At 46.5% G+C, this 26,924-nt stretch overlaps 1 protein-coding gene across 2 annotated transcripts in view; it reads left to right on the plus strand.

The window, feature by feature from the left end:
• The window catches only part of arid5b (AT-rich interaction domain 5B), a 163,397-nt gene that overhangs the window by 97,907 nt on the left and 38,566 nt on the right, over positions 1-26,924 (plus strand). For both annotated transcript variants that reach the window (XM_038821530.1, XM_038821529.1), the window contains 4 exons: positions 8,245-8,363; positions 9,121-9,325; positions 15,229-15,281; positions 19,854-19,951. In XM_038821530.1, coding sequence (XP_038677458.1) covers positions 8,245-8,363; positions 9,121-9,325; positions 15,229-15,281; positions 19,854-19,951 — 475 coding nt within the window. The remainder of the gene's footprint in view (positions 1-8,244; positions 8,364-9,120; positions 9,326-15,228; positions 15,282-19,853; positions 19,952-26,924) is intronic.

Raw genomic sequence — 26,924 nt, forward strand, 5'->3', positions numbered from 1 at the left:
TTGAGAATATTTCTAAATATATTTAGATTCCTTTTGAATATATGTTTTGAATACGCTCCTGTGAGCACCTTGGGACCTTTGTTGAAGGCGATACTGTACGAATGAGAGCTCTCGGACGCAGTCTGAGGTACATTTTTAATGTCTGGTACATTTAAAATATGCCTTAGACATGCATGTAATGCAATCATTGTTGTAGTGATGGACAGGGCCAGGAACAGCCCTACAGGGCATCTGATTCTATTTGACCCGGGGGAGGATAAACCTCTCAACTTCCTCAACTCTGATCGAAATCAAACTCTTTCAGTTTAGACGTGTTAGGATTAGAAGTGTGCGGCCCGGTAACGCTGGCATTAGTACGGCCTGTTCACTCTGGAATGCAGAGCCTTTGTTAATACCTCCTGGGACTGGTGTGAATATGACCCTCTTTGTTTGTCAGACATTTCAGTTGTGTTTTTTGGGTTGGTTTCGACCTGAAGGATCATTTTGACCCAGGTGCAGGGTTCACACCGGAAGGCATGGTCCCTCCTTGTAGGTTTGTTGTAATTGGAGTTAGTTGATGTACTGTGGCACTGGGAGAATGCAACAAAAACCGGGGCATTGAAAAACAAAATTTGAAAATCCCCAAAAAGGCACCTTATGATTCTGAGGTGTTCCTGGGGATGTTGAGTCTCAACATTTCAGACCCTCTTCCGCTTCTCCCCCCACCTCCAATTACTTAAATACCACTGTCTTTAAAGTTGATAACACATAATTAATTATTTTGGTCCAATGCACTCAATGAGCACTTGACCCACTTACACGACACAAAAGCAGTCTCACATCAGTGCAGGCAGCACAAAATGTGAGTTTTAAACTGTGTACCGCTGTGTTTACTGAGATGTTTTATTCGTTCAGACGAATAAGACACCCAATTTGAGCCTATGTTAGAAATGCCATATTTATTGTACCCAGCAATGCCACGCGTCTGCCAGTAAATATTCTGTTGGACTGCATTTTGGAGAAGATACTGTTTAAACCACTGAATTTCCTCTTTTAAAAAAAGGACACCGGCAGCAATTTGGTTCAGGGGAGCGTTGAGCACTCAATAGTGGCAGGTCCATGTTTTATAAGCAGAGGCTACTTCAGCATAGTTCAAAAGATGCGGCACTCTAAGCATATAATATTTATAAAAATTGCATTCGGAAAATGTAAATTGAAAGAGCAAGTGAGTGTTATGCAGCACTTGCGTTCCGACTGTCCAGCCCAATCCCGTCGGTGTCCAGTCATCAATAAGTTATTTCAGATGAGACCAAATCTGCAAAGAAAAACACCAACTGTACTTCCATTAAACGCCAGCTGTTGTGGAAACTCTGTCAACTTGTTCTTGGTTGGATGATCTGAGCATTGAAGTCACTTACCATCTGTAGCCACATCAATAGGTAGGATTGCAGAAAGAAAACATTGGCGTTTGTATAGTGCCGCAGGACAGCCAATGAAGTACTTTGGACACGTGATCGCTGTTGTAATGTGGGGTAACCTAACAGCCAATTTATGCACAGCAAACTCCCACAAACAGACAGAAGTGTGATGATAATGAGGCAGCTTATTTGAAGCTGCTGGACGAGGAATTAAAACAGGTTCAGGACTGAACTGGAGTGTTCACACCAGTTTTGGTCATTTACTAAAACAGTGCTGGGGTTGAGGGATTCCAGTCACTCGGAGAGACTGGGGAAGCTGCGGTTATTCTCGGGGCAAGAAATTTAATGGGAGGTTCAAAATCGCGCAGTAAAATAAATTATGTGAAATTGGCAGGGGAGGGGGTCAGTCACTAGAAGAGAGTTTTAAGAGAATTGGCTGAAGTACTAGAGGGAAGATGAGAAATATTTTTGCACAGCAAGTTGTGGTGATCAAAAGTGCATTGTCTGAGTGGACAGTAAAAGCAGATGCAATAATATTCAAAAGAATAAACATCGCAGGGCTATGGGAGAGGGAGAACTAGGACTTAATTGAATAACTCTTGGAAGGGGCTGACACTGGTATGATGGACTGAATGGCCTCTTTCTGTGCCATGTGATTCTATAATTAAGAACTTCAAAACTTGACACAGAATGGAGCACAATCAGCCGTCTCCTTAACGTAGGTCAAAGCTAAATAGCTTCAAATTAAAAGCGGTTATTCACAGACGGTGCTAATAATAAAATCATGACTGTGAGAAATGGTAGATCGTGGTGGTGCTATTTCAGGACTTCTGTGTGCCCCAGAATTATCTTGCATTATTACTTCAGTCGTTGACATAATGAGACAGGATGTCCGATCCCAGAAGGGAGATGGTTGCAAACTGACTGAACTGTTTATACTTTGTGTGTTTTGGTCTGTGAAAAGAGTTATGGAAGGTATATAATAACTGAAGTAATGGGATCATGTTCCAGAGATGCTAAATTGGATTTTCTTTTGCAGTAATTAAGAGGTTGTTTTGTTCGCATTCTGGCACCAGCCCCATGAAACCTAATAGTTAAAGAGTATATTTCTGTCAGGCTCCAAGATGGTCCTTTGTTAAGTTTCCTGCAGTACTTGATTTACATGCTCTGTTATTTAAGCAGGGGTTTATGCACATCAGTATCATGAGGGGGGGGGGGGGGGGGTTACTGCACATTAGCCCAATAAATTTCATGTGATTTAATTTTGGAGGATTAATGCTGCTTTTTACAGCAGCATTTGAAAGTGCTGCTGTCTCAAGGCGCTGATGACCTGGGTTCCATCCCGATCCTGGGTCACTGTCCGTGTGGAGTTTGCACATTCTACCCATGTCTGCGTGGGTCTCACCCCCACAACCCAAAGATGTGCAGGTTGGGTGAATTGGCCATGCTAAACTGCCCCTTAATTGGAAAAAAAATAATTGGATGCTCTAAATTTAAAAAAAACAATTGAAAGGGCGACTGTACATCTTTGCACTATCTCGCCTGTCCTCCAAAAGGGGAAGAATAATTCGCCAAGAGCTTTCCACATTCTTCCAGCCAGCAGTAGCCAGTAGCCAGTGACAGCGGTTTGCAGGAGAGAGAGCACCTTTGCCCATTCACAAACCCCCTCAACCTGGTTTTTACTTTGGTTTGAGGACTTTAGAAATTGTCCCGCGCTCTTTTTTGTTTCCATTTGTAGGCTGCAAATGTTTGTTTTTATAGGAACAAAGGAAGTTTGTTGGTGCTTTTGGGAGCAAAGTTCTCCTCAGCCCTCAGCACGTAGGCAATTCAGCAGAAAACTTGACTGCAAAAGCAGTGATAATTAATGAAGGGAACGCTTTGCAGCAAGTTGCAAATAAAACCAGAGTGGATGTGGAGAGGGGGACAGAGTTGCCTTTTCGGTGAAGTTACTACCTGAACACTTAATTGGGGAGGGGGATACCTTTCTCCTGCTTGGCTGGTTTTGTTTTGCTATTGTCCCGTGCACTTTGCAAAAAGTGTGCACAAGCTGCTCTCCAATCCACTCGTGTGTTTGTCTCTCCTGGGCAGGGGCAGTTTGACGAGCAGACCACTTGTTTTGGGTTTTTTTGCAAGCGCCAAAATACATCTAAACATATATGATATAATAATCACCCAGGAGCCGCCGACAAGGGCGAGAGTCACGTTGATATCGAATTACAGCATAAAGTGCGAGGCAGCAGATGTTTGCAGTGCTACATTCTTCCACATTGTGGTATGTGTGTGTGTTTGGAGGGGGTGGTGTTAGGGGATGGGGGGTTGTTTGGGGGAGGGGTCTTTTGGGGGGGGGGGGGGGTGTTTTGTGTGGGGGTATGTATGTGAGGGGGTGTTTTGTGTCGGGGGTATGTATGTGGGGGGGGGTGTTTTGTGTGGGGGTATGTATTTGAAGGGGATGTTTGTGTGGGGGTATGTATGTGAGGGGGGGTTTGTGTGGGAGTATGTTTGTGATGGGGGGGTTTGTGTCGGGGTATGTATTTGAAGGGGATGTTTGTGTGGGGGTATGTATGTGAGGGGGGGGTTTGTGTGGGAGTATGTATGTGAGGGGGGGTTTGTGTCGGGGTATGTATTTGAAGGGGATGTTTGTGTGGGGGTATGTATGTGAGGGGGTGTTTTGTGCGTTTATGTGAGGAGGTGTTCGTGTGGGGGGTTATGTATATGAGGGGGGTGTTTTGTGTGTAGAGGGTTTGTGTGTGAGGGTTTTTTCCGTGTGTTTGTGTGTGGGGGGTACGTTTGTGAGGGGGGTGTTTGTGTGTTTATGTGAGGGGGTATTTATGTGAGGGGGTTGTTTTGTGTGTGTATGGGGGGGGGGGGGGGGGGGGGGGGGGGGTGGTTCCAGCAGTAGCAGCAGCACAAAGTGCTTTTAATTCAGACACCCAGCGAAGTGACTGCAGTAACTCAAATCATTGTTCCTCTGGAAGAGGTGGGACGAGCTGACAGCAAATAGACCAAGAGCACTTCCAGCTCGCACAAGGGTTTTCTCTCTCTCTCTCTCTCCCCCCACTATTAGGCAGTCCCGTCCCACTGGGGAGTTAGTGTTTGGTGTGCTGTAATCATCCCCTTTTCAGCAGAGCCAGAGCGAGAAGCTGATGCAGGAGCCCAGGAGAGGGAGAGGCTTATGTGTGCCAAGCGTGGGTTCAGTTTGCTGGGCATGAGCCTGGCAGAGAGGGTGCAAAGTGCCTGCCACATGCTGCTGTGCTAATGTCTCAGGCTCTTAGAATCAGGCTGATTCAACCAGAATGGGTAACAATGGTTTTTTTTTCTCTCTCTATGTTTATTCTGTGCCTTTTTATATTTCTTCGGTTGTATTAGTCATCCTAACAAAACAGTGTTAAATTCTCTGTGTGGTGAGTGTATTACGTGACTCGCATAGTCTTTATACTCAGGCTGTTAGGTGGCTCAAATATTTTCTACACTAGCTCTAAAGGAACTAAATGAAGAAATAGCCACTGCACAGTTTATAGTGTAGTGAAATGGTCGGCATTTCATAGGCACGCCGCATCGAACAGGTAGTGCATGCGTGTGTGTCTCTCAGTTGCTGTATCAGTCGTGTTTGTGTGTGTCAGTCTTGTGTGCGTGTGTCAGTCTTGTGTGCGTGTGTCAGTCTTGTGTGTGTATGTGTGTGTGTCAGGTGTGTATGTGTGTATATCAGGTGTGTGTGTGTGTGTCAGTCGTGTGTGTGTGTGTCTGTCAGGTGTGTGTCAATAGTATGTGTGTTTCAGTCCTGTGTATGTCTCAGGTGTGTGTATGTCTCAGGTGGGTAGGTCTCTGTCAGTCGTGTGTGTCTCTGTCAGTCATGTGAATGTCTCAATCGTGTGTGTCTGTCATGTGTACGTCTCAGTAGTGTGTGTGTGTCTGTAAGTCATGTGTATACTCCAGGTGTGTGTGTCTGTCTGTCTATAAGGTGTATGTATGTTTCTGTCAGTTGTGTGTGTGTGTGTGAATCTCTGTCTGTATATGTGGGGAGTGGGGCGATGGTAGTGACTTCATATTTGCTGTAATCTGTACAGGATGTCATAACACCTCAGCAATGCTACAAAAGTATTCAAAATCCAAACCATTTTTGGACATTCTTAACTGAGCTGCAGTTTGTCTAATATTCCTGAATGAGCTCAAGTTGAATCATTTCCTCTGTCAAGTGCTATTTAAAGGTTACTTTCACATTTGTTATGCATGTTTTCAATAATTAGCAACATGCAATGAGGAGCCTTTGCTTAATTAACAGGGTAATGTTTCTAAGGCACTCTGCGCAACAAAGTCTAATTGACTAAAGACTAATATGTGACTGACTTGTATGTTTTGGCTACAAACTCAAATACAGTTAATAAACATAGTGTAGGCTATCCCAAGGCATTGTTACAGATGGGAAACACTCCAAAGCACAGAATAAAGCTAGCTTTACTGCGTTACACAAATATGTTTTATTTTCAATGAAAGTAGAAATACAAGCTAAATTAACTTTTTTTTAAATTCCAACACTCAGCTTTCAGGTTGGTTTGTGTTATTTTGCCATATTTTCAGTGACTCCTTTGATTTGGAGATAGTTTATGGAGTCCCATTGCTCATTACAGTTTATGTCTGAACCCTGTCATTATATCAGTCATCAGCTACTGAACAAATGTACAGTAATTAAATGGGAATTGTTGCTTATTTCATGTTGCTTTTGATGTCCTGACTGCTCTTTATAGTACAATATGAAAGAAAGTATGAACTTAGCTTCTGAGTTGTCAAACACTGTGCTTAATGATTACTAATCTCTCTGATCTTTTGTAACTGGTTCCAAGTGCTTCACCAAAGTGAAACCTCAAATAGTCATGTTCCAAGCAGTTTGTTCTTAGGCTTGGAATATTCCACAGCATTGTGAAAAGTGTTTGAATTCCTTTGAATATAGAATTGGTGTGAATTGTGTTCCCTGAGGCATTGCTGGCTTGGTATGAACATGTCATTCTCAGAGCATTCAATAGGCATGTAACAGAATAAAACTCATCGTGCTCTGGGCTCTTCGAGGATTTTATGCACTAAATAGCAAGGGCTGGCGGGGCTGGGGTGTGTTTGCTGACATCACATAATGGGACTCCTTTCCAGGCCTGCTATTCTAGTAGTGCTCTGCTTTTGGCCTGATTTACAAATAGTGTTTCAGCTTTTAATGTCTCTGATGTGTGCGTCTGGGAGCTCAGAAACCTCTCCAAACAGGAATCTGATCAGCGCTGCTCTGAGCATTTTGCAATCAGAGTAACCTTTGCAGTATTTATAGACTCTTCTTTTGGTGCAATTGCAGAAGCGTAACAATTACAGGAGAGGTAATTGTAAGATGTTAGATACAGCAAAAGGTCACCTGTCTAAAGTGACTAGAATTTAGCAAGGTTCACTTTGTTCCACAATGATGAAATCCAGGCACTGCAGACACCTGTAAAACAGTAACTCTGCTACCTGTCTGGATGTTCTCTTTTGTTGCCTGTTACACACATACCCCCCTATTGAAACAAGCAGGTGGCTGGATTGATATCGCCGGTTTCACACTCGAGTCAGTCAAATTTAGTCCCCAAGATCTCTACTGTTGAGGGTGGGTTGCTGTTGATCAGTGCATATTAGCGATGCCCAATCAAGGCAAGAGCAGTGATTGTATTTGCAGGCAGGTCGGTGGGTACAGTGCAAAGCTTCAGTTTGCAGTCCACTAGCTTTTACTCCCACTGTTCCTAACTGCGGCTTCCTTAACGTGGCATCAACTCTGCACCCATATGGGGCAGCACGGTGGCTCAGTGGTTAGCATTGCTGCCTCATGACGCCGAGGTCCCAGGTTCGATCCCAGCTCTGGGTCTTGTCCGTGTGGAGTTTGCACATTCTCCCCATGTTTGCCGGGGTTTCACCCCACAATCCAAAGATGTGCAGGGTAGGTGGATTGGCCACACTAAATTGCCACTTGATTGGAAAAAATGAATTGGGTACTCTAAATTTATTTTTAAAACTCTGCACCCATACTCCGACAGCTTTTTAATAAGTCATGTACATATAGTTAATACAGTGATGAGGGCTCAGCTTTTACCGTTGTGGAGCTGGTCTTCCACGGTGGCCACTAATTCAGGGTCCCATGACCCCTGACCCTCAGTGTTAAGGGACAGCTATGCGTGAGCAATGGTTCCGGATGGCAGTGGGGCAAAAATGACCCAAAAAACGCAAAATTAGAATTTCTTGCCGCAAGTGGCAATCTAAATCTGGTGTTTCTGAGATTGAGTTGCTTCATCCAGAGAGTTTAATTTGCAGCCCAGTGGCAGAGCCGCCATTATACAAAGGAAGTGTGTTGTTACCGCGAGCACATATATTTTTGAGACATGTAAATTTTGCGAATCAAGAGGAAAAGAATCCACTTTTGGAAGGAAACAAAATGTTGTTGATGTGAAAACTCTCCCTTTTGCGATTTGCAGCTGGGAAAAATGTGGTTAGTGAAATATTTTGCAGTGAAGTTATTTATAGCGCTGAAATGTTGCAGCTGCACAGTTTGTACACGCTCGATACTTGCTGAGCTGCTCTTTCTGCAATCTCTAAGGGAGGTCGGAATGATGGCAGAATCGCACTGGGTTTGGGCATCAAGGAAGGGCTCCTGCACCTGACTTCATTAAACAATGCAGCATACCAATTGGGTCAACTGAGGAAGGTTGTTCAAAAAACTTCGATATTGGTGCTGCTTGGACCAACGCTCCGAGTAATGCCAGCACCCAACTGTACTTGCAATTAACTTTGTTGCTAATTGGTGCATTTTGTTGTCTTAAATCATTTTCCGTTCTTTCCAATTCAGCGCCGAATCTCAAAGGGCGGCCACGGAAGAAGAAGGCCTCCTCCCAGAAGCGGGACACACAAGCTGGAAATGGCCTGAGAGACTCCAATGAGGATTCGGATGGGAAAGGCAATGCCAAAGTATGTTCCAGTTCATCAATTTAACCCCCCCCCCCCCCCGTTGTATCTTTTTGGCGAGCTGCCTTTTTATTTGCTGTTGTTAAAAGCAGCAGCGTTCAGCTGTAATTCTGTGGGTAGCACTTTTGCCTTTGAATCCAGATGGGTCCTCCCAAGGACTTGGAACAGAACATCCAGGCTGACCCTCCAGTACCAGAGCTTCACTTAAGTGCTGTCTTTTGAATGAGATATTAAACCGAGGTGCCATCTGGGTTAAAGACCTACTCCAGAAACTTGAACACACCATCCAGGCTGATTTTGTTAGAGATGCTGCCTTTTGGATGACATATTAAAGCGAGCCCCTTCTCTCGTCTCCGATGGAAGTAAATTATACCCTGACACAACTTTGAAGAAAAGCAGGAGAGTTTTCCTGGTCAATAGTTAGCCCTCAATCGATATCACTTTTTTAAAAAAACCCAGATTATCTGGTCATTATCATATTGTGATGTGTGGGGTCTTGCTGTGGACACATTCGCTGCAGCATTTCCTACATTGCAACAGTGACTACACTTCAAACGTACTTCACAGGCTGCATAGCGGTTTGGAATGCACTGAAGTGATGGAAGGCTCAAAGTAGATGCTTCCTTCTGACCTATCGCAAGAGCTGTTTATATTCGACTTCAGGGATTGTTAATTCGGGGCAGCGCTCAAACTTCAGGTTGCTGTGTGAAGTGTCAGTCACAACACTGTTGTGAACTCTCTGCTTGTTTTTCCATCTCAGGCAAAATGTGATCTCAAAACTACAATGGCAAAACCCAAGGGTAACAACAGCAACTGCAAAAATTTCCAGGCTGACGAAAAATGCAAGGTTGAAACTGGTGAAGAATGCAGAGCTGAAGAGCAAGCTTTTCTTGTCACTCTTTATAAGTACATGAAAGAAAGAAACACTCCAATAGAAAGGATACCATACCTCGGATTTAAACAAAGTAAGTGCCACCTTTCTCCTTTTATGGCATTTTAAACGTTAAGAGTTTGGCTTTTGCTGAAAAGGAGTTATTTTTTGTTGAAGCTTTTTGCTCACACTCATCAGGCCATTTGCAAAAATGCAAGGGAAATCAACAAATTGACGCTGTTTGAGAAGAGAGTGTTGATTGATTGGCAAGTGGACTCTGGCAGAGGCGTTGATGTGGCAAATACACCAGTTGATGATAACTGACAGCTAACTGCCAAGCATTGTTTGAAATTTAAATCAGGCAGCCAGACAGTGGCCCTGAGGAATGAACCAGTGGGTTGTTGAGGTCAAACAGTGGTTGTTGCCGGGGATTCCCTCCATGCGCCATGGCGTACCCATGAAGGAGCCCCCTCCATCCCACTGAACCCTCTGGGAGGCGGCTACACCACACAAGGGAGGACTCTCCAGTGGCTGTTAAAATGCCAGGGAGACAGCATGAGACCCTTAATTGAGCACCTTAGAGATGGTCTGAGCAGGAGGGGCTGCCTGCCATCTTTCCTACTCCTGGCAAAATGACATGCTGGTGGGAGGATTGTGGGTATTTCAGTTGCTGGTGTCCATTGCCATCTTGCCTCCCAGTCTGCCCCCAAAGGGCTGGTAGAAATCCGGCCCAAGGTGACAAGTGGATCAGCTCTGTGTTATATAATAAAAAGATTGGTTTGAGGCAGGAACAGGCAATTGTCAGGCAGGATGCAGCAGTGACTGTCGTGTGATGCAAGTTTCTAGGTTTAGCTGTTGTGATTCAGCCTAGAATTCCAACCCAGGCACTCATGATGTACAACCATAAATGGTCGCATTTCCATCTCTCGGGGGTAGCTTGTGTGGGAAGTCTGGCAATCCAAATGTTTCTCTATTCTTCTGCCAGTTAATGTTCTAAAATCTGATGTCTCTGTTACTGATGAGATGATGAACTATAAATTACTGCCAGCGAAGTGTTTGTGGAAAGGAGATTCTCCTGGCAATAAGTTATTGGAAAAGGTAGAAACATGCCTGCCAATTAGGAATGAATGCGTTGTAAAGTGCTGACAGGATTGCTCCCTGTACCTCATCCGTACCTGACGATTCCCATCCTTTCACAAAGAGAAGTTACAATCCTCAGCGAGAGCCCAGGGTAATTGTTGGAGAGTCTCCACTGTGGAAAATACTGATTGTTCTCAATAAGACCCTGTTAAAGGGAACTCTAGGGAAGTGCATGCAGAATTACACAGCTATTCCCAAAGTGCTTCAATTCAACGAGTGTAAAAATAGTCACCCCAGCCACAACAGGAACACATGAGGCTGAGAATCTCTCTGTCTTTCTCTGTCGTTGCTGCTGGCCCCCTTTAATTCGAGGAGGGAGGTGAAGGTAGCTTGGGAGCACAGAGGCCAGTAAGTTCATGGCATCTGAATAGGTTCCCTGGTCATTTTGGATGCTGTGTGTCATTGACTTTGAACAGGATTCTCCCTACACCCACACTAGAGGGCCCCCACATTGACCCATGTCAGTGAATGTTAACAGCGCTGTCTGCTTTTATACCACAGGTCCTGTGGGAGGTCACAGGAGTTGAACGGTTTGCTGTCTGCCTTTGAACCGCTGAAGTCCTGTTTTGCCCTGCACCTGAAAATGGCGGGAAGCCAATTAAAGGGCCCATTAAGGTCACGCCCTCCGTCCCTGCCACCGGTGAGGCTGAAACATGACGGAGCGGCGAATGCGGCCTCCTGGCGGCAGGCTGCCAGGAGGCGCTGGGGCAGCTTACACCCAGCTAAGAAACCCATAACACCCCTTCGCCACCCCTGCACCCACTATAGCTGCAGCCTCTTTGCGTTTAAAACGTTTGGCACAGTGGTTCGCACTTCTGTCTCACAGCACCAGGGACCCGGGGTTGATTCCGACCTTTGGTGACTGTGTGGCGTTTGCACTTTCTCTGCATGTGTCTCCTCCGGGTGCTCCAGTTTCCTCCCACAGTCCCATGGTTAGGTGGATTGGCCATGCTAAATATATCCCTTAGTGTCCAAAGATGTGCAGGTTATGTGGATTATTGGGGATAAGGTGGAAAAGTGGTGGGGGTGCTCTTTCAGAGGGTCAGTGCAGACTCGATGGGCAGAATAGCCTCTTTCTGCACTGTAGGAATTCTATGACTAAAAGGCCTCCAGTGGTGTTCTCCCAACCCCATCCTACCTATATTGACATCAGCAGCTCCCACCTATGACACTCGGGCTGTTGGTCAATGCTGGAGGGCCCCCTATTGGCCTTCCAGCCTCAGGAGTCTGCTCGTCATCCTTTACTTCGCAGGGATGCCTCCTTGAAAATCGCCCTCTGTGTCCTGGTGTTGGAATGAGCAGGTTCCAAGCCACATTTGTTCCCTGCAGGGGATCAGGACAAACAACTGAAAATCCATCTCTACGAGCCTCTGGATTCCAAGTCCATTTATATAACCACTGCATTATCATATCCGTAGGTAACATCTTGTACACATTGTTCAGTACAGTGGTGATCCTGTGCGGATTCACCTCACAGTATAAATAGATTATTAAACCTAGATGGGTAATTGGCGGGTGAAGCGACTTTTATGCAAGTAGCCTTTTTTTTTAAACTGCCCCAAGTGCCTCATTCAAACTGAAGTGAGGATGTAAATTGCGATTTATTTAATATTTTTTAGTGAAGCCTTTAACTGGTGTTACCAGAAGAGCTTCTTGAGAGTCGCCTCAGGGCAGTCTGTAACGGTGCCAGAGTATTAATATTGTGCTGTACCCCTTGCTGGACCGGAGATGTTACATAATGGGAGTCAAGTGGGTCTTAAGATCGAAAAAAAATCATCTATATGTAACCAATGCCTTCAGAGCACTCTCTAAAATTACACAAACATCCTTTTTAATTTATCAGCCAGTAATATAATATAGAATACAAAAGCTGTGTAATATGCAGGAACTGCTTGAACCGTTTAAATAATTGTCTGTTCATATCTGTATTTCACAGCCCAATGCCTTGCTGACATTATTAAGGATTCATTCACTTTGGCACCATTCCCCTTTCCTTTGGAAATCCCCCAAGAAATCAGGACTCTTGTCAAAAATTAGACCCCTCTAATTACTGTCCACGTTTACCCCTGTCTCCCCTCCCGGCTAGCAACTCTATGGCTACTGTCCTTGCTATGGTCCTCCCAACAGGTCTATCTGTCTCACCACCACTAACCTCAATTCCACCATTGGAATCAATGGGTCTTACGATTGTCAATATAATTAATAAAAAATCAGCAGTATGTAGCTAACACCTTCCGAGCTCACACACACACATCCTCTTTAATTTGGCAGTCAGTATCATAATCTATTGTATGAGTACTTTGTCATACATTGCCATTGAGCAGATTGTGAATTTTTAAATAATATAATAATATTTTATTCAAAAGAACCAATGTTGAATTGCCGCAAAGGCTTTGGGCCCTGAAAATATTCTGACAATAGCACTGAAAACTTGTGCTCCAGAGGTTTCTGTGCCCCTAATTTAATTTAATAATCTTTATTGTCACTAGTCGGCTTACATTAACACTGCAATGAAGCCCCTAGTCGCCACATTCCGGCTCCTGTTCGGGTACGTGGAGGGAGAATTCAGAATGTCCAATTCACCTAACAAGCACGTCTTTTGGGACTTGTGGGAGGAAACCCACGCAGACACGGGTAGAACGTGCAGACCACTCAGACAGTGACCTAAGCCGGGAATCAAACCCGGGGCCCTGGCACTGTGAGGCAACAGTGCTTACCATTGTGCTACATTTCAGATGTATACATGAATTCTCATGACAAAATTTTGCCAGTCGTACTGAAGAACTTGTTCCAGAACTTGCCATGCTCCTAGGCAAACTGTTCCAGTACAACTACAACACTGGCATCTACCCTGCAATGAGGAAAATTGCCCAGGTATGTCCTGTACACACAAAGCAGGACAAAACTAATACTGGTAATTACCACCCCATCAGTCTAGTCTCGAACATCAGCAAAATGACGTAAAATGTCATAAATAGCGCTAACAAGCAGCACTTGCTCAGCAATAACCTGCTCACGGACACTCCGTTCCAAATATGGACAAAATAATTGAACTCCATAGGTGAGGTAAGAGTGACTGCCCGTGACATCAAGGCAGCATTTGACCAAGTGTGGCAGCCCTAGCAAAACTGGAGTAAGTGGGAATCAGGAGGAAAACCCCTCCACTGGTTGGAGTCAGTCCTGGCACAAAGGAAAATGGTTGTGGGATTTGAAGGACAATCATCTCAGCTCTATGACATCACTTTCTGAATTTTTCAGGGTGTCTCCTGTGCCTGACTGTCTTCTGCAACTCCATCAATGGTCTTCCTTTCATCATAAGTCAGAAGTGAGGGCGGACCCGATCCCCGGCGCAGGCAAAATGCCACCTTGGCACCGCAAACCTTACACATTGGCAGTGCCCTTTAGTATTTGAAAACATTTCCCGCTTAAACTTTGTCAGAAGTCAGGGGAAACAAGAAATTAGTCACCTGCTTGATACATTAGGGCAGCAAGGTGGCACCGTGGTTAGCCCTACTGCCTCAACGCTTGGGACCCAGGTTCTATTCTGGCCTTGGTGACTGTGTAGAGGTTGCACGTTCTCCCTGTGTCTGCGAGCTTTCCTTTGGATTCTCTGGCTCCCTCCCATAATCCACAAATGTGCAGGTTAGGAGGATTAGACATGCTAAATTGCCCCTTTGTGTCCAACGGTTAGGTGGAGTTACGGGGATGGGTCTAGGTAGGGTGTTCTTTCAGAGGGCTGGTGCAGACTCGATGGGCCAAATGGCCTCTTTCTGCACTGTAGAGATTCTGTGATTCACTGATGAACCATTCATGACTCCTCAGGTACTAGAGCAGTCCATATCCAAATGCAGCAAGACCTGGATTACATTTAGACTTGGGCTGATGAGTGGCAAAGTAACATTTGCGTCGGACAAACTCCAGCTAATGCCCAACAACAGCAAATCTAACCATCAGCCTTTGACATTTAATGGCATTACCAATGCTGAATCGCTCACTATCAACATTCTGGGAGGAGGAGAGTGGGGGGGGGGGTCACCGTTGACCAAAAACTGAACTGAACTGGACCAGTCATATAAACAGGTCAGAGGTTAGGAATCCTGTGGTGAATCGTTCACCACCTGACTCCCCAAAGCCTGTCCACCATCTACAAGGCAGAAGTCTGATGGAATAGTCTCCCCTTACCTGAAAGATTGGCACTATCCATCACTTTTAAACTCCCTCCACAAGCAATGCACAGTCGCAGGTGTGTGTACCATCTACAAGATACACTGCATCAACTCACCAAGACTCTTTCAACAGCACCTTCCAAAACTGCGCCATCTGCTACATAGAAGGGCAAGGGCAGCAAATGCATGGGAACACCAACACTTGCAAGTTTCCCTCCAAGTCACTCACCACCCTGATTTGGAAATATATCAATATTCCTTTATTGTCGCTGGATCAAAATCCTGGCATTCTCTCCCAAACAGCACTGTGGATGTACCTACACCACATGTACTGCAGCAGCTAAAGAAGGCAGTTCACCACCACCTTTCTCAAGGGAAATTAGGGATGGGCCTAACCAGTGAAAGATGCATCCCATGAATGAATGACAAAAAATAAAAATCCCAAACCCCACCCGATACATCATGTGGTCTGTTCCATCACTCCATACCAAACTATCCCCAAATAAAGCAGATTTATTGACCCAGGGTAACTCAAATTGTTCTTAAAGCGCTTATGTTTGATTTTTTTTCCCCATATATAGGACAAATAGTTTACTTAATGCCGTTTCCTTGAGCTATGTAAATGCGTTCAGTTGCTTTTTTATTATTCCTCCATAAATCCTTATTTTTGCGCTTATTATACTTTCAACAGTTAACCTTTGGACCATGTTTCAAGCAGCCCAGAATCTAGGAGGATATGAAGCGGTAAGTCCGACGTTACCCTCGCTAACGATTACCGTTCTGTAACTTTAGCCCATTCAGCCTTGTCATTCAGCACTTTGTATAAATAAACAGCGGCCCTGACAAATTCTTCAAATGGCTGTAACCATTCTGTACGTGTGTTTATAGAATCGTTTTTTTTTTTGCACAGGGGCTAGAGATTAGATCCAGATTTGGAGTGGAGCAGATTTATTGTAAAATGCTATAAGTGGAAAACACATGTAACAGCTCCTCTGTCAAGGAAAAAAAAGTGAGCTCTGTAATTTTTTCCCATGTTGCCTCTCAAAGGGAACAATTATAAAACCAAGCCAAGACTGGAGAAAGGAATTTTTTACTTGGCTGCTTACTTGGCATCTGTTAGTTTGTAATATGGGAAAGTATTAATGGCTGCAAAGTGAGTCAGTAATGGTTGTTAAAGAATTGTAAAGGCCATTTGTCAATGGTTCCTTTGACAAGCTTATGTGGAATATTAAAAACCATCAATATAATGAGGAAGTAAGTCCACTTCTTTTACATGTCTGGTCAGTCAGTATTACACCAATATGATTGAGTTACAGTCTCTATATAGTATGGACTCATTTTTCTAGACAAATTGCTCAAGTGCTAACATAACAATTATTTGTACAGGAAGAAAATAGGTGTTTAAAAAAAAAACCTAAATCATCTTGGTTGCAATCCATGGCTGAGCCACGGTTCAAGTCCCACTCCTGAAATGCAAGCACACAACCCAGACAGGCGCTTCAGTGCTGTGCTGAGGGGGTGCTGCACAGTTGGAGGTGTCATCATTTAGGTGAGGCTTCAAAACCTATGCCCCTTCTGCCCTCACTGGAGGAAATTAAAGCGTTCAGAAGATTAAAGGGTGATCCAAGGGAGTGAAGCTGTTTTCTCTGCTGGGGAAGCCCAGAACGAGAGGGCATAACCATCAAATTAAAGTTTGGCCGTTCAGCACTTCTTCACAAACTCAGGCTAGTGGAAATCTGGAAGTCTGTCCCCCAAAAGGTGTCGGGGTTCAGCTGGGTGAAAATTGTGGGTGATCGATTTTCATTGGGCGAGTGGTAAGAGATATGGGACTGGAGGACTTGTTTCATTTTTGGATAGGCAAATTTATTACGAGTGTTCCTCGAGGCAGATTTTTCTGAAAGATCACAGGGCTTCCCATCAGAGTGTAATGCTCGTCACTGTTTACATCAGATACAAGTGGAAATTTCCATCTGTATTATGTTTGGATGTTACAATATTATAACTTGCTGCCTCCCCACCATCCAATTTGGGGGAATCCGTCTCGGAGGTTCCCAGGGAAGGGAATTTTCCCGGGACAATTGCGCTGAGCTGGGATCCATCTGTTAACGCAATTTTGCTAATATTTACTCTAAAAAGGTTAGAAGATAGGGAAGCACGGTGGCGCAGTGGGTTAGCCCTGCTGCCTCACGGCGCCGAGGTCCCAGGTTCGCTCCCGGCTCTGGCTCACTGTCCATGTGGAGTTTGCACATTCTCCCCGTGTTTGCGTGGGTTTCACCCCCACAACCCAAAGATGTGCAGGGTAGGTGGATTGGCCACGCTAAATTGCCCCTTAATTGGGTACTCTAAATTGGAAAAAAAAAGTTAAGACGAAATAAAACCACTCACTTCAGCGTAACTATCTTAAACACACAAACTGAACCCCGCATGGACTCACCACCCCACTGGGTATTCCTGACCCCAGCTGCACGGGTCTCTTTCCCCCTGACCCCCGGCCCGACATCACCAGGCACCCCTCCCCAACCTGACACCCTTTTCCCCAAACCAACTCCCGATTTCCCCCCCCCGACCTGACAACCTTTGCCCCCCCCACCGCAACTAGACACCCTTCAGCCCCCCAACCAGACACTCCACCCCCCCCGTGACCTGACACCCTTCCTCCCCCCAATCTGATATGTCAATGGGCCAAAATAACAAACAATTAATCAGACACATATCAAGCACATTACCAGTACAACTTTGCAGGTATGAACTACGCTCTCAGTTAGAACTGTGGGGGGAAAAAACCGTCCTTTCCTCCCAGAGCTTCTTTGTACCTTCTGTTAAGGCCTGTCATAGTCGCGATCTAGAACAAGAACATCTTTACTCCGAGCTCACTGGGCCATTGTTGACCCGGACCGGTTTATAGCTCCTGACACTCACTCACCGCCTTCCCCCTCTCACTCACTTACTCACTCAGGGCCCTGGGATTGTCAGTCTCCAATACATCGGCTGAGGGTCGTTGTTCACTGACTGAGTGCCAGCGGTGGAGTCACCATAACCCCCAGTAGCCCTGATGTGTGTATGTGCCTGCTCTCTGCTCCTGTCTCCACCCCTCTGGCTCCGTTTCTATCCCTCCTCCACCCCCCCCCCCCCCCCCCCCCCCCCCAAAAATTCTCACACCCAGCGCCTCCCTCAAACATTCACCGTCAACATTTTTTGAATGTGCCTATGGGTCCTGACCGTTCACAGGCCAAACGTCCGCCGGGGGCAGGCATGGATTTTAAAAAGCAAACCAGAAGGTCGGTAACGGAGCTCTCTGTCACACTCACTGTCGCTCCCCATTATTCTGTTTCTCTATCTCAGCGCTCTCCCTTTCATTTTCTTCCTCATACTAATTGCTTCTCATTTTTGTTTCTCTCTCCCTCTCCTACCTTCTGCTCTCCCTCTCACTCTCTCTCTCTCTTTCTCCCCCTAGCTTTCTCCACTTTGCAAAATGTTAACCTGATGGTGACTAGAATGTCACAATTTAAGTAGTTTCAGCTTCTAGAACATTTAAATATATTGAGCAGCTGTACTGCACACCAGGAAATCTCTGTTCATAAAATGAACGATCAGGTGAGAATTTGTAATTTGTGAATTCACAAACCTTAGTCTATCCGTTGTGGGGCAACACGGTGGCACAGTGGTTAGCACTGCTGCATCACAGCGTCAGGGACTCGGGTTCAATTCCGGCCTTGGTTGACTTTGTGGTGTTTGCACTTTTTCCCTGTGTCTGCGTGGGTTTCCTCTGGGTGCTCCAGTTTCCTCCCAAAGTCCAAAGATGTTCAGGTTAAGTGGATTGGCTCTGCTAAACTGCCCCTTGGTGTCCAAAAAAGGTTTAGGTGAGGTTGCGGGGATAGGGTAAGGGAATAGATAGGGTGCTTTTTCAGAGGGTCAGTGCAGACTCAATGGGCTGAATGGCCTCCTTCTGCACTGTAGGAATTTTATGATTCTATATCATCAGTTTATTAGCAAAACCCACCTCATAATAGTGAGTTGTAAATATTACTTACAGTAATTAAAAGCATATGCAAGCAAACAGATGCAAGAAATAGCACTCTTGAAAACAATTCTTTTCTTTACTTTAATAATAGCAATCCTTGTTGTCTGGGTTTAGTAATGAAATTCTATTGACAGATGCACCGTGCAAAAGCCCATTTTCTCTACATGATGCACTGTTCTCATAAAAGGGCTTTAATGCAAATTTGGCGGCAATGGAAGTGGGTTTAGCCACTGGTGTGAGGCCTAATTTTCTTTTTTTTCAAGATGTGACTGAGTGTGATGTTGTTGTCTTTCAAAAATACAATAAGTACATTAACTAGCAACAGTGCTCATTATGACTGCAAATCTAGGAGAGGGAGCCGGAAATGTGAAGAGAATGCTTTGCAATGAACCTGATAAATGACAGAATATCAAAGTACTCTTAATGCATTGTTCACACATTTCCTTACCTTTTGGAAGCTGGTACACGATTCACGCTGTGTTCACACTCCAGACTTGCTATTGGGCCAGACCAATTGTGGGCTTCACACCCAGAGTAAGCAAGTGTTGATGCCTGAACGGACCCTGAACATTTAGTCTGTCTGTCCACCAAGGGAACTCTGGTTACTTGGCTCTGGGGTCAGTTCAGGCTGTGACACTGCGTCCAGGTGGCAGACAAAACCACTTCACATCGACATTACTGCCATTTGCACGTAAATGGGAGCCGTTTAGAATAGGGCAGGAGAGGGGTGGGGGATGGATGGCTTAAGGAGTGAAAGGAACTCATGTTTCAGCCCTTTTATTTGTTTTTAATATTCCTTCATGGGATGTGGGTCAGTAGTTATTGTCCATCCCTAATTGCCCTTGAGGGGGCATTTAAGATTCAACCAGATTACTGTAGGTCCGGAGTCACATGCAGTCCAGACCAGGTAAAGGCAGCAGATTACCCTCCCTAAAGAACATTAGTGAACCAGGTGGGTTTTTACGACAATGGTTTCATGGTCATCATTAGACTTCTAGATTTTTAACTAATTTTCATCATCTGCCATGGTGGGATTTGAACCCAGATCTTCATCTTGCCCTGAGTCTCTGGATTACTAGTCTAGTGACAATACCACTACACCACTGCCTCCTGTGATTCCTGGGAGATGACTCCTAATTGAAGAGCAGGAGATGGTCTTTGAGGGTGGGGGGAGTCTGAGTAATTCCAGTGGCCATATGTTAAACCAATGGCAGTTCCTCACACACTGGTTACTGCTCAGGATAGGAGTGTAAATCCCAGGCTGCTAACTAATGCCTTCATTGTGCTTGTGACAGATAACCGCACGTCGACAGTGGAAGCAAATTTACGATGAATTGGGTGGTAACCCTGGAAGTACCAGTGCAGCAACTTGTACTCGCAGGCATTACGAGAGGTAAGGCTCTGACCATCATGAAAAAGCTACTCTCTCACAGGCCTTAATGTTCGGGTCTTTCTCGACCATTGGTTGTAGAATGATTGTGGATTTCCAAAATCCTCTTGCATCAAATTTGAAAGTCTCTCGGTACTGTTAGCGTCACGATAGGGTTGCTTTAATTCTAAAGACATCGGGGAGACTTTGCATTGGCTGCGGAGAATGAACCAGTTTTAGAAATCACCTCATTTTTACTCCCGCAGATAGAAATGGGAGTGACGATCAAGTGGCTTCTGTAACAGGTGGTGCTTGCTAATTGAAACACTAGTTCATTCCTGACAGGGGATCCTCAACGCTAGTTAATCCCTGGCGCCTGATCGCAGTGCTGGCTAATAGCTGGTGCCTGACCCGAGGTGCTAGTTAATCCTGGGCTTTTGATCTGCAGCGCTAGTTAATCCCAGGCATCTGATTCGCAGCGCTAGCTAATCGTGTGTGTCTGATCTGCAGTGGTAGTTAATCCCAGGCATCTGATTCGCAGCGCTAGCTAATCATGTGTGTCTGATCTGCAGTGGTAGTTAATCCCAGGCATCTGATTCGCAGCGCTAGCTAATCGTGTGTGTCTGATCTGCAGTGGTAGTTAATCCCAGGCATCTGATTCGCAGCGCTAGCTAATCGTGTGTGTCTGATCTGCAGTGGTAGTTAATCCCAGGCATCTGATTCGCAGCGCTAGCTAATCGTGTGTGTCTGATCTGCAGTGGTAGTTAATCCCAGGCATCTGATTCGCAGCGCTAGCTAATCGTGTGTGTCTGATCTGCAGTGGTAGTTAATCCTGGACATGCGATCAGCAGCGCAAGTTAATCGTGGATGCGCTAGTTAATTCCACATACTGATCCATGGTGATGTTTAATCCTGCTGGGCTGAACTGGAATGCTGGTCAATCCGGCATGGATTAAAGGGCAGCACAGTGGTTAGCACTGCTGCTTCACTGCACCAAGGACCCTGGTTCAATTCCGACTTTGGGTGACTGCGTGGAGTTTTGCACACTCTCCCCGCATCTTTGTAGTTTTCCTCCGGGTGCTCCGGTTTCTTCCTACAGTCCAAATGTGTGCATGTTAGGTGATTGGCCATGATCGATGTTACAGGGTTACAGGGATCGGGTGCTCATTTGGAGGGTCGGTGCAGACTCGATGGGCCAAATGGCCTCCTTCTACACTGTAGGGATTCTGTGGATTCACAGAATGCTAAAGAAAGGCTGCTACTTCATCCCGGGTGACAAATTGGAAGTTTTCTCCGGTGCTGTTCTCTTGAGAGCTTTGCGTGACATCAATCATTCTGAGTGCATCTTCAGTGCGTGATCCAGGCTCGGGCTAACTTCAGCTCCCTCTTTGATTGTATTAGATTTTATTATTGTGTTTCTTCCTGGCGAGCTGTCAAACATGAAGATTATCTGCTCGTGGTGGAAACTGATAGATTGGCTTGATTTAGAGATTTTTGTTCCCCCCAGACAAACAGTGGCTAAATATGTAAAAGCTACTGATTCTAGCTTTGCTGTGTCCCTTTAAAATGATTAAATGGGCCGCTGGATTGTCGGGGTGTATTGTGTTTGGTTTTCGAATGTGCACTGAGCACTCTGCTTATTTTCACAAGGTTTATTTTACATTCAGTACAGAATCAATTCATCTGATTTTCTTTGCTTGTGCTGTGCTGTGGTTTTTTCAATGTTGGATGGAAGCTTTTAGTTTAAGCAAAGCAGGAATAATTTAATGCTGATGATTTCACTAATATCCCTCAGGCTTTAACTGGCCCAGGCCTGTCTCTAGTTTGTTTTAATTCGAGTCAGCTCCCATACACGAGAAGCAAATGTCTTCGTCAGCCTTAATTTGCTCAGAAACGATCCATCATTGTCAGAATTTATTACAAATTACCAGCCATTTGGCTAAAGTTCTTCACTGCTTCAGATTTAATTAGTTGGATTACTGATGATTAACTGTAAATCAGCATTGATGAGATGCTCTCTGTGAGCTTCTGTTAGGATTGCATTTAAAGTTAATTTTATTCAGCCCTGTAATTAGGTTGTAAACATAGATCTGTTTATGAGTTAATTTAAAAGACACAAACGGTGTCTGTAAACTATTGGAGGGATCTGTAATCAGCAAGTGAAGTATAGCCAGCATTAAATAAACATCTCCTTGATTTAGAACATTTAAGCAAACCCTAGCATCTGAGTATTTAGTACTGTGCACTGTCTCGAGTTGCAAATGGGATCACTCCCTTCACATGTCTAGAAGTTGCCACATTTATTGGGTAGTCCTCCCTTGTGATAGCCAGTCTATCTGCCTGTCCAGCAATACAATGGAGGGCCGAGGTTTTCAAATGGTCGGTTGTCCGGGTTGTCAGAGAATTAACTCAAAACCTTGGGTGGTCAGGTATTTGTAGTTACGTAGAGCCTGTCTCAGAGAGTCGCTAGAATAGGCCATAGCAGACTGAAAGGAGTGACGTTCAAGACCTGTTCAAATAAAACCTTCCTGACTGGCAGTCGCTTGTGTGCTTCTCTGTCAGTTAGTAATGCACAACCTGAATTTCTAACAATATGGAGCGAGTCATTTGGCCGAACTAACCTGAATAAAACCAGGCAGGATATGAATTGTTAAGTGGCTTTATTTTTCAGGCAGTAACTGAATATACAGAGAATCTAATGTACTTAATTTGATCAGTTTAACTTGTTCCTGCGCGATAGTACAAAATAATCATTTGGTTACATCTCCCAACATTGGTGAGTTGTTTTACTTGACTGAATCAAGATAGCCTCTGGACTAGCTTCTTTACCATCCCCATCCTTTGAGAAAGTCTACAGGAATAACATTCTGACGATCAGTGAGCATTTCTGCCTCTGTTTTGTATCCCTGTGTCCACGACCTGAGGATAGAACCGTACAACCATAGAATCCTTACAGAGCAGAAGGAGACTATTCGGCCCATCAAGTCTGCACCGACCCTCTGAAAAAGCACCCTACGTAGGCCCATTCCCAAACCCTATCCCTGTAACTGGGCATAGGCCCACTCCCAAACCCTATCCCTGTAACTGGGCATAGGCCCACTCCCAAACCCTATCCCTGTAACTGGGCATAGGCCCACTCCCAAACCCTATCCCTGTAACTGGGCATAGGCCCACTCCCAAACCCTATCCCTGTAACTGGGCATAGGCCCACTCCCAAACCCTATCCCTGTAACTGGGCATAGGCCCACTCCCAAACCCTATCCCTGTAACTGCGCATAGGCCCACTCCCAAACCCTATCCCTGTAACTGGGCATAGGCCCACTCCCAAACCCTATCCCTGTAACTGGGCATAGGCCCACTCCTCCATCCTATCCCAGTAACTGTGCATAGGCCCACTCCCAAACCCTATCCCTGTAACTGAGCATAGGCCCACTGCCCCACCCTATCCCTGTAACTGGGCATAGGCCCACTGCCCCACCCTATCCCTGTAACTGGGCATAGGCCAACTCCCAAACCCTATCCCTGTAACTGGGCATAGGCCTACTCCCAAACCCTAACCCTGTAACTGGGCATAGGCCCACTCCCAAACCCTATCCCTGTAACTGGGCATAGGCCCACTGCCCCACCCTATCCCTGTAACTGGGCATAGGCCCACTCCCAAACCCTAACGCTGTAACTGGGCATAGGCCCACTGCCCCACCCTATCCCTGTAACTGGGCATAGGCCCACTCCCAAACCCTATCCCTGTAACTGCGCATAGGCCTACTCCCAAACCCTATCCCTGTAACTGGGCATAGGCCCACTCCCAAACCCTATCCCTGTAACTGGGCATAGGCCCACTCCCAAACCCTATCCCTGTAACTTGGCATAGGGCCACTGCCCCACCCTATCCCTGTAACTGGGCATAGGCCCACTGCCCCACCCTATCCCTGTAACTGGGCATAGGCCCACTCCCAAACCCTATCCCTGTAACTGGGCATAGGCCCACTCCCAAACCCTATCCCTGTAACTGTGCATAGGCCCGCTCCCAAACCCTATCCCTGTAACTGCGCATAGGCCCACTCCCAAACCCTATCCCTGTAACTGGCCATAGGCACACTCCCCCACCCTATCCCTGTAACTGGGCATAGGCCCACTCCCAAACCCTATCACTATAACTGGGCATAGGCCCACTCCCAAACCCTATCCCTGTAACTGGGCATAGGCCCACTCCCAAACCCTATCCCTGTAACTGGGCATAGGCCCACTCTCAAACCCTATCCCTGTAACTGGGCATAGGCCCACTGCCCCACCCTATCCCTGTAACTGGCCATGGGCCCACTCCCAAACCCTATCCCTGTAACTGGGCATAGGCCCACTCCCAAACCCTATCCCTGTAACTGGGCATAGGCCCACTCCCAAACCCTATCCCTGTAACTGGGCATAGGCCCACTGCCCCACCCTATCCCTGTAACTGGGCATAGGCCCACTGCCCCACCCTATCCCTGTAACTGGGCATAGGCCAACTCCCAAACCCTATCCCTGTAACTGGGCATAGGCCTACTCCCAAACCCTATCTCTGTAACTGGGCATAGGCCAACTCCCAAACCCTATCCCTGTAACTGGGCATAGGCCCACTCCCAAACCCTATCCCTGTAACTGGGCATAGGCCCACTCCCAAACCCTATCCCTGTAACTGCGCATAGGCCCTTTCCCCCACCCTATCCCTGTAACTGGGCATAGGCCCACTCCCAAACCCTATCCCTGTAACTGGGCATAGGCCTACTCCCAAACCCTATCCCTGTAACTGGGCATAGGCCCACTCACAAACCCTATCCCTGTAACTGGGCATAGGCCCACTGCCCCACCCTATCCCTGCAACTGGGCATAGGCCCACTCCCAAACCCTATCCCTGTAACTGGGCATAGGCCCACTCCCAAACCCTATCCCTGTAACTGGGCATAGGCCCACTCCCAAACCCTATCCCTGTAACTGCGCATAGGCCCACTCCCAAACCCTATCCCTGTAACTGCGCATAGGCCCACTCCCAAACCCTATCCCTGTAACTGGGCATAGGCCCACTCCCAAACCCTATCCCTGTAACTGGGCATAGGCCCACTCCCAAACCCTATCCCTGTAACTGGGCATAGGCCCACTACCAAACCCTATCCCTGTAACTGGGCATAGGCCCACTCCCAAACCCTATCCCTGTAACTGGGCATAGGCCCACTCCCAAACCCTATCCCTGTAACTGCGCATAGGCCCACTCCCAAACCCTATCCCTGAAACTGGCCATAGGCCCACTCCCAAACCCTATCCCTGTAACTGGGCATAGGCCCACTCCCAATCCCTATCCCTGTAACTGGGCATAGGCCCACTGCCCCACCCTATCCCTGTAACTGGGCATAGGCCCACTCCCAAACCCTATCCCTGTAACTGGGCATAGGCCCACTCCCAAACCCTATCCCTGTAACTGCGCATAGGCCCACTCCCAAACCCTATCCCTGTAACTGGGCATAGGCCCACTGCCCCACCCTATCCCTGTAACTGGGCATAGGCCCACTCCCAAACCCTATCCCTGTAACTGGGCATAGGCCCACTCCCAAACCCTATCCCTGTAACTGGGCATAGGCCCACTCCCAAACCCTATCCCTGTAACTGGGCATAGGCCCACTGCCCCACCCTATCCCTGTAACTGGGCATAGGCCCACTCCCAAACCCTATCATTGTAACTGGGCATAGGCCCACTCCCAAACCCTATCCCTGTAACTGGGCATAGGCCCACTCCCAAACCCTATCCCTGTAACTGCGCATAGGCCCACTCCCAAACCCTATCCCTGTAACTGCGCATAGGCCCACTGCCCCACCCTATCCCTGTAACTGGGCATAGGCCCACTCCCAAACCCTATCCCTGTAACTGCGCATAGGCCCACTCCCCCACCCTATCCCTGTAACTGGCCATGGGCCCACTCCCAAACCCTATCCCTGTAACTGCGCATAGGCCCACTGCCCCACCCTATCCCTGTAACTGCGCATAGGCCCACTCCTCCATCCTATCCCAGTAACTGCACGTAGGCCCACTCCCCCACCCTATCCCCGTATCTGCGCGTCATCTGCACATCCATGGACACTAAAAGGCGGGCAAATTTATCATGGCCAGTCCATCTAACTTGCTCCAGGTGCTCCGGTTTCCTCCCACAGTCCAAAGATCTGCAGGTTAGGTGGATTGGCCATGCTAAATTGCCCCTTGGTGTCCAAAGGTTAGGTGTGGTATTGGGTTATGGGGATAGTGTGGGGCTACAGGGGCTCATTTAGAGGGTCAGTGCAGACTTGATGGGCCTAATGGCTTCCAGCATTGTAGTGATTCTATGCAAAAGGATGCAAAAACCCTGGAAGAAGCAAGAGAGATAGGGAGAGGTAACTAAAAACAGGAGAGAGGACAAGGAGAAGGAAAAAGCAAAGTTCCCAGTAAGGGAAGAAGGCGGAGAAAATATGAAGTGTGCCATAAAATTTTGTTCTAGTATGGAGGTGGCCAATGACATATAAAAGGTTGGGAATCACTGGAGTGGTCAACACATCGACAACCCTCTGGGGAAGAAAATTCTAAAGATTCCCCCCCCCCCCCCCCCCCCCCCGCCCCAAACTGAAAGGTTGCTGTGGAAAAGTGGTCAAAGCCCACTGATGTGTACTGGAGGTCGCAAGTTCAAATCCCACAATGACAGGTCATAAAACTGAGGTGAATTAACTCCCGTTTTTTTTAAACACACTGGCACCTCTGAAAACTCTTCAGCATAGCCAAACAACTGCAGTCACACTGATTGGGTCTACAAGATACTCCAGTTACCCGCTGTGCGGTTAATTCTTGACGTCCATCAGAGGTCTCCTCTCAAGTCACTCATTTGCAAAACCATTGCCCCTACCTTCATGAGGACAACTAGGGATGGGCACTAAATACCGACCTCGCCCATGCACTGACAACTTGTGTTGTTTTTCAAAAAGTGAGTTCATGTCAGTCAGT

The sequence above is a fragment of the Scyliorhinus canicula genome, chromosome 16 (assembly GCF_902713615.1).
Source record: "Scyliorhinus canicula chromosome 16, sScyCan1.1, whole genome shotgun sequence".
Classification (NCBI taxonomy): Eukaryota; Metazoa; Chordata; class Chondrichthyes; order Carcharhiniformes; family Scyliorhinidae; genus Scyliorhinus; species Scyliorhinus canicula.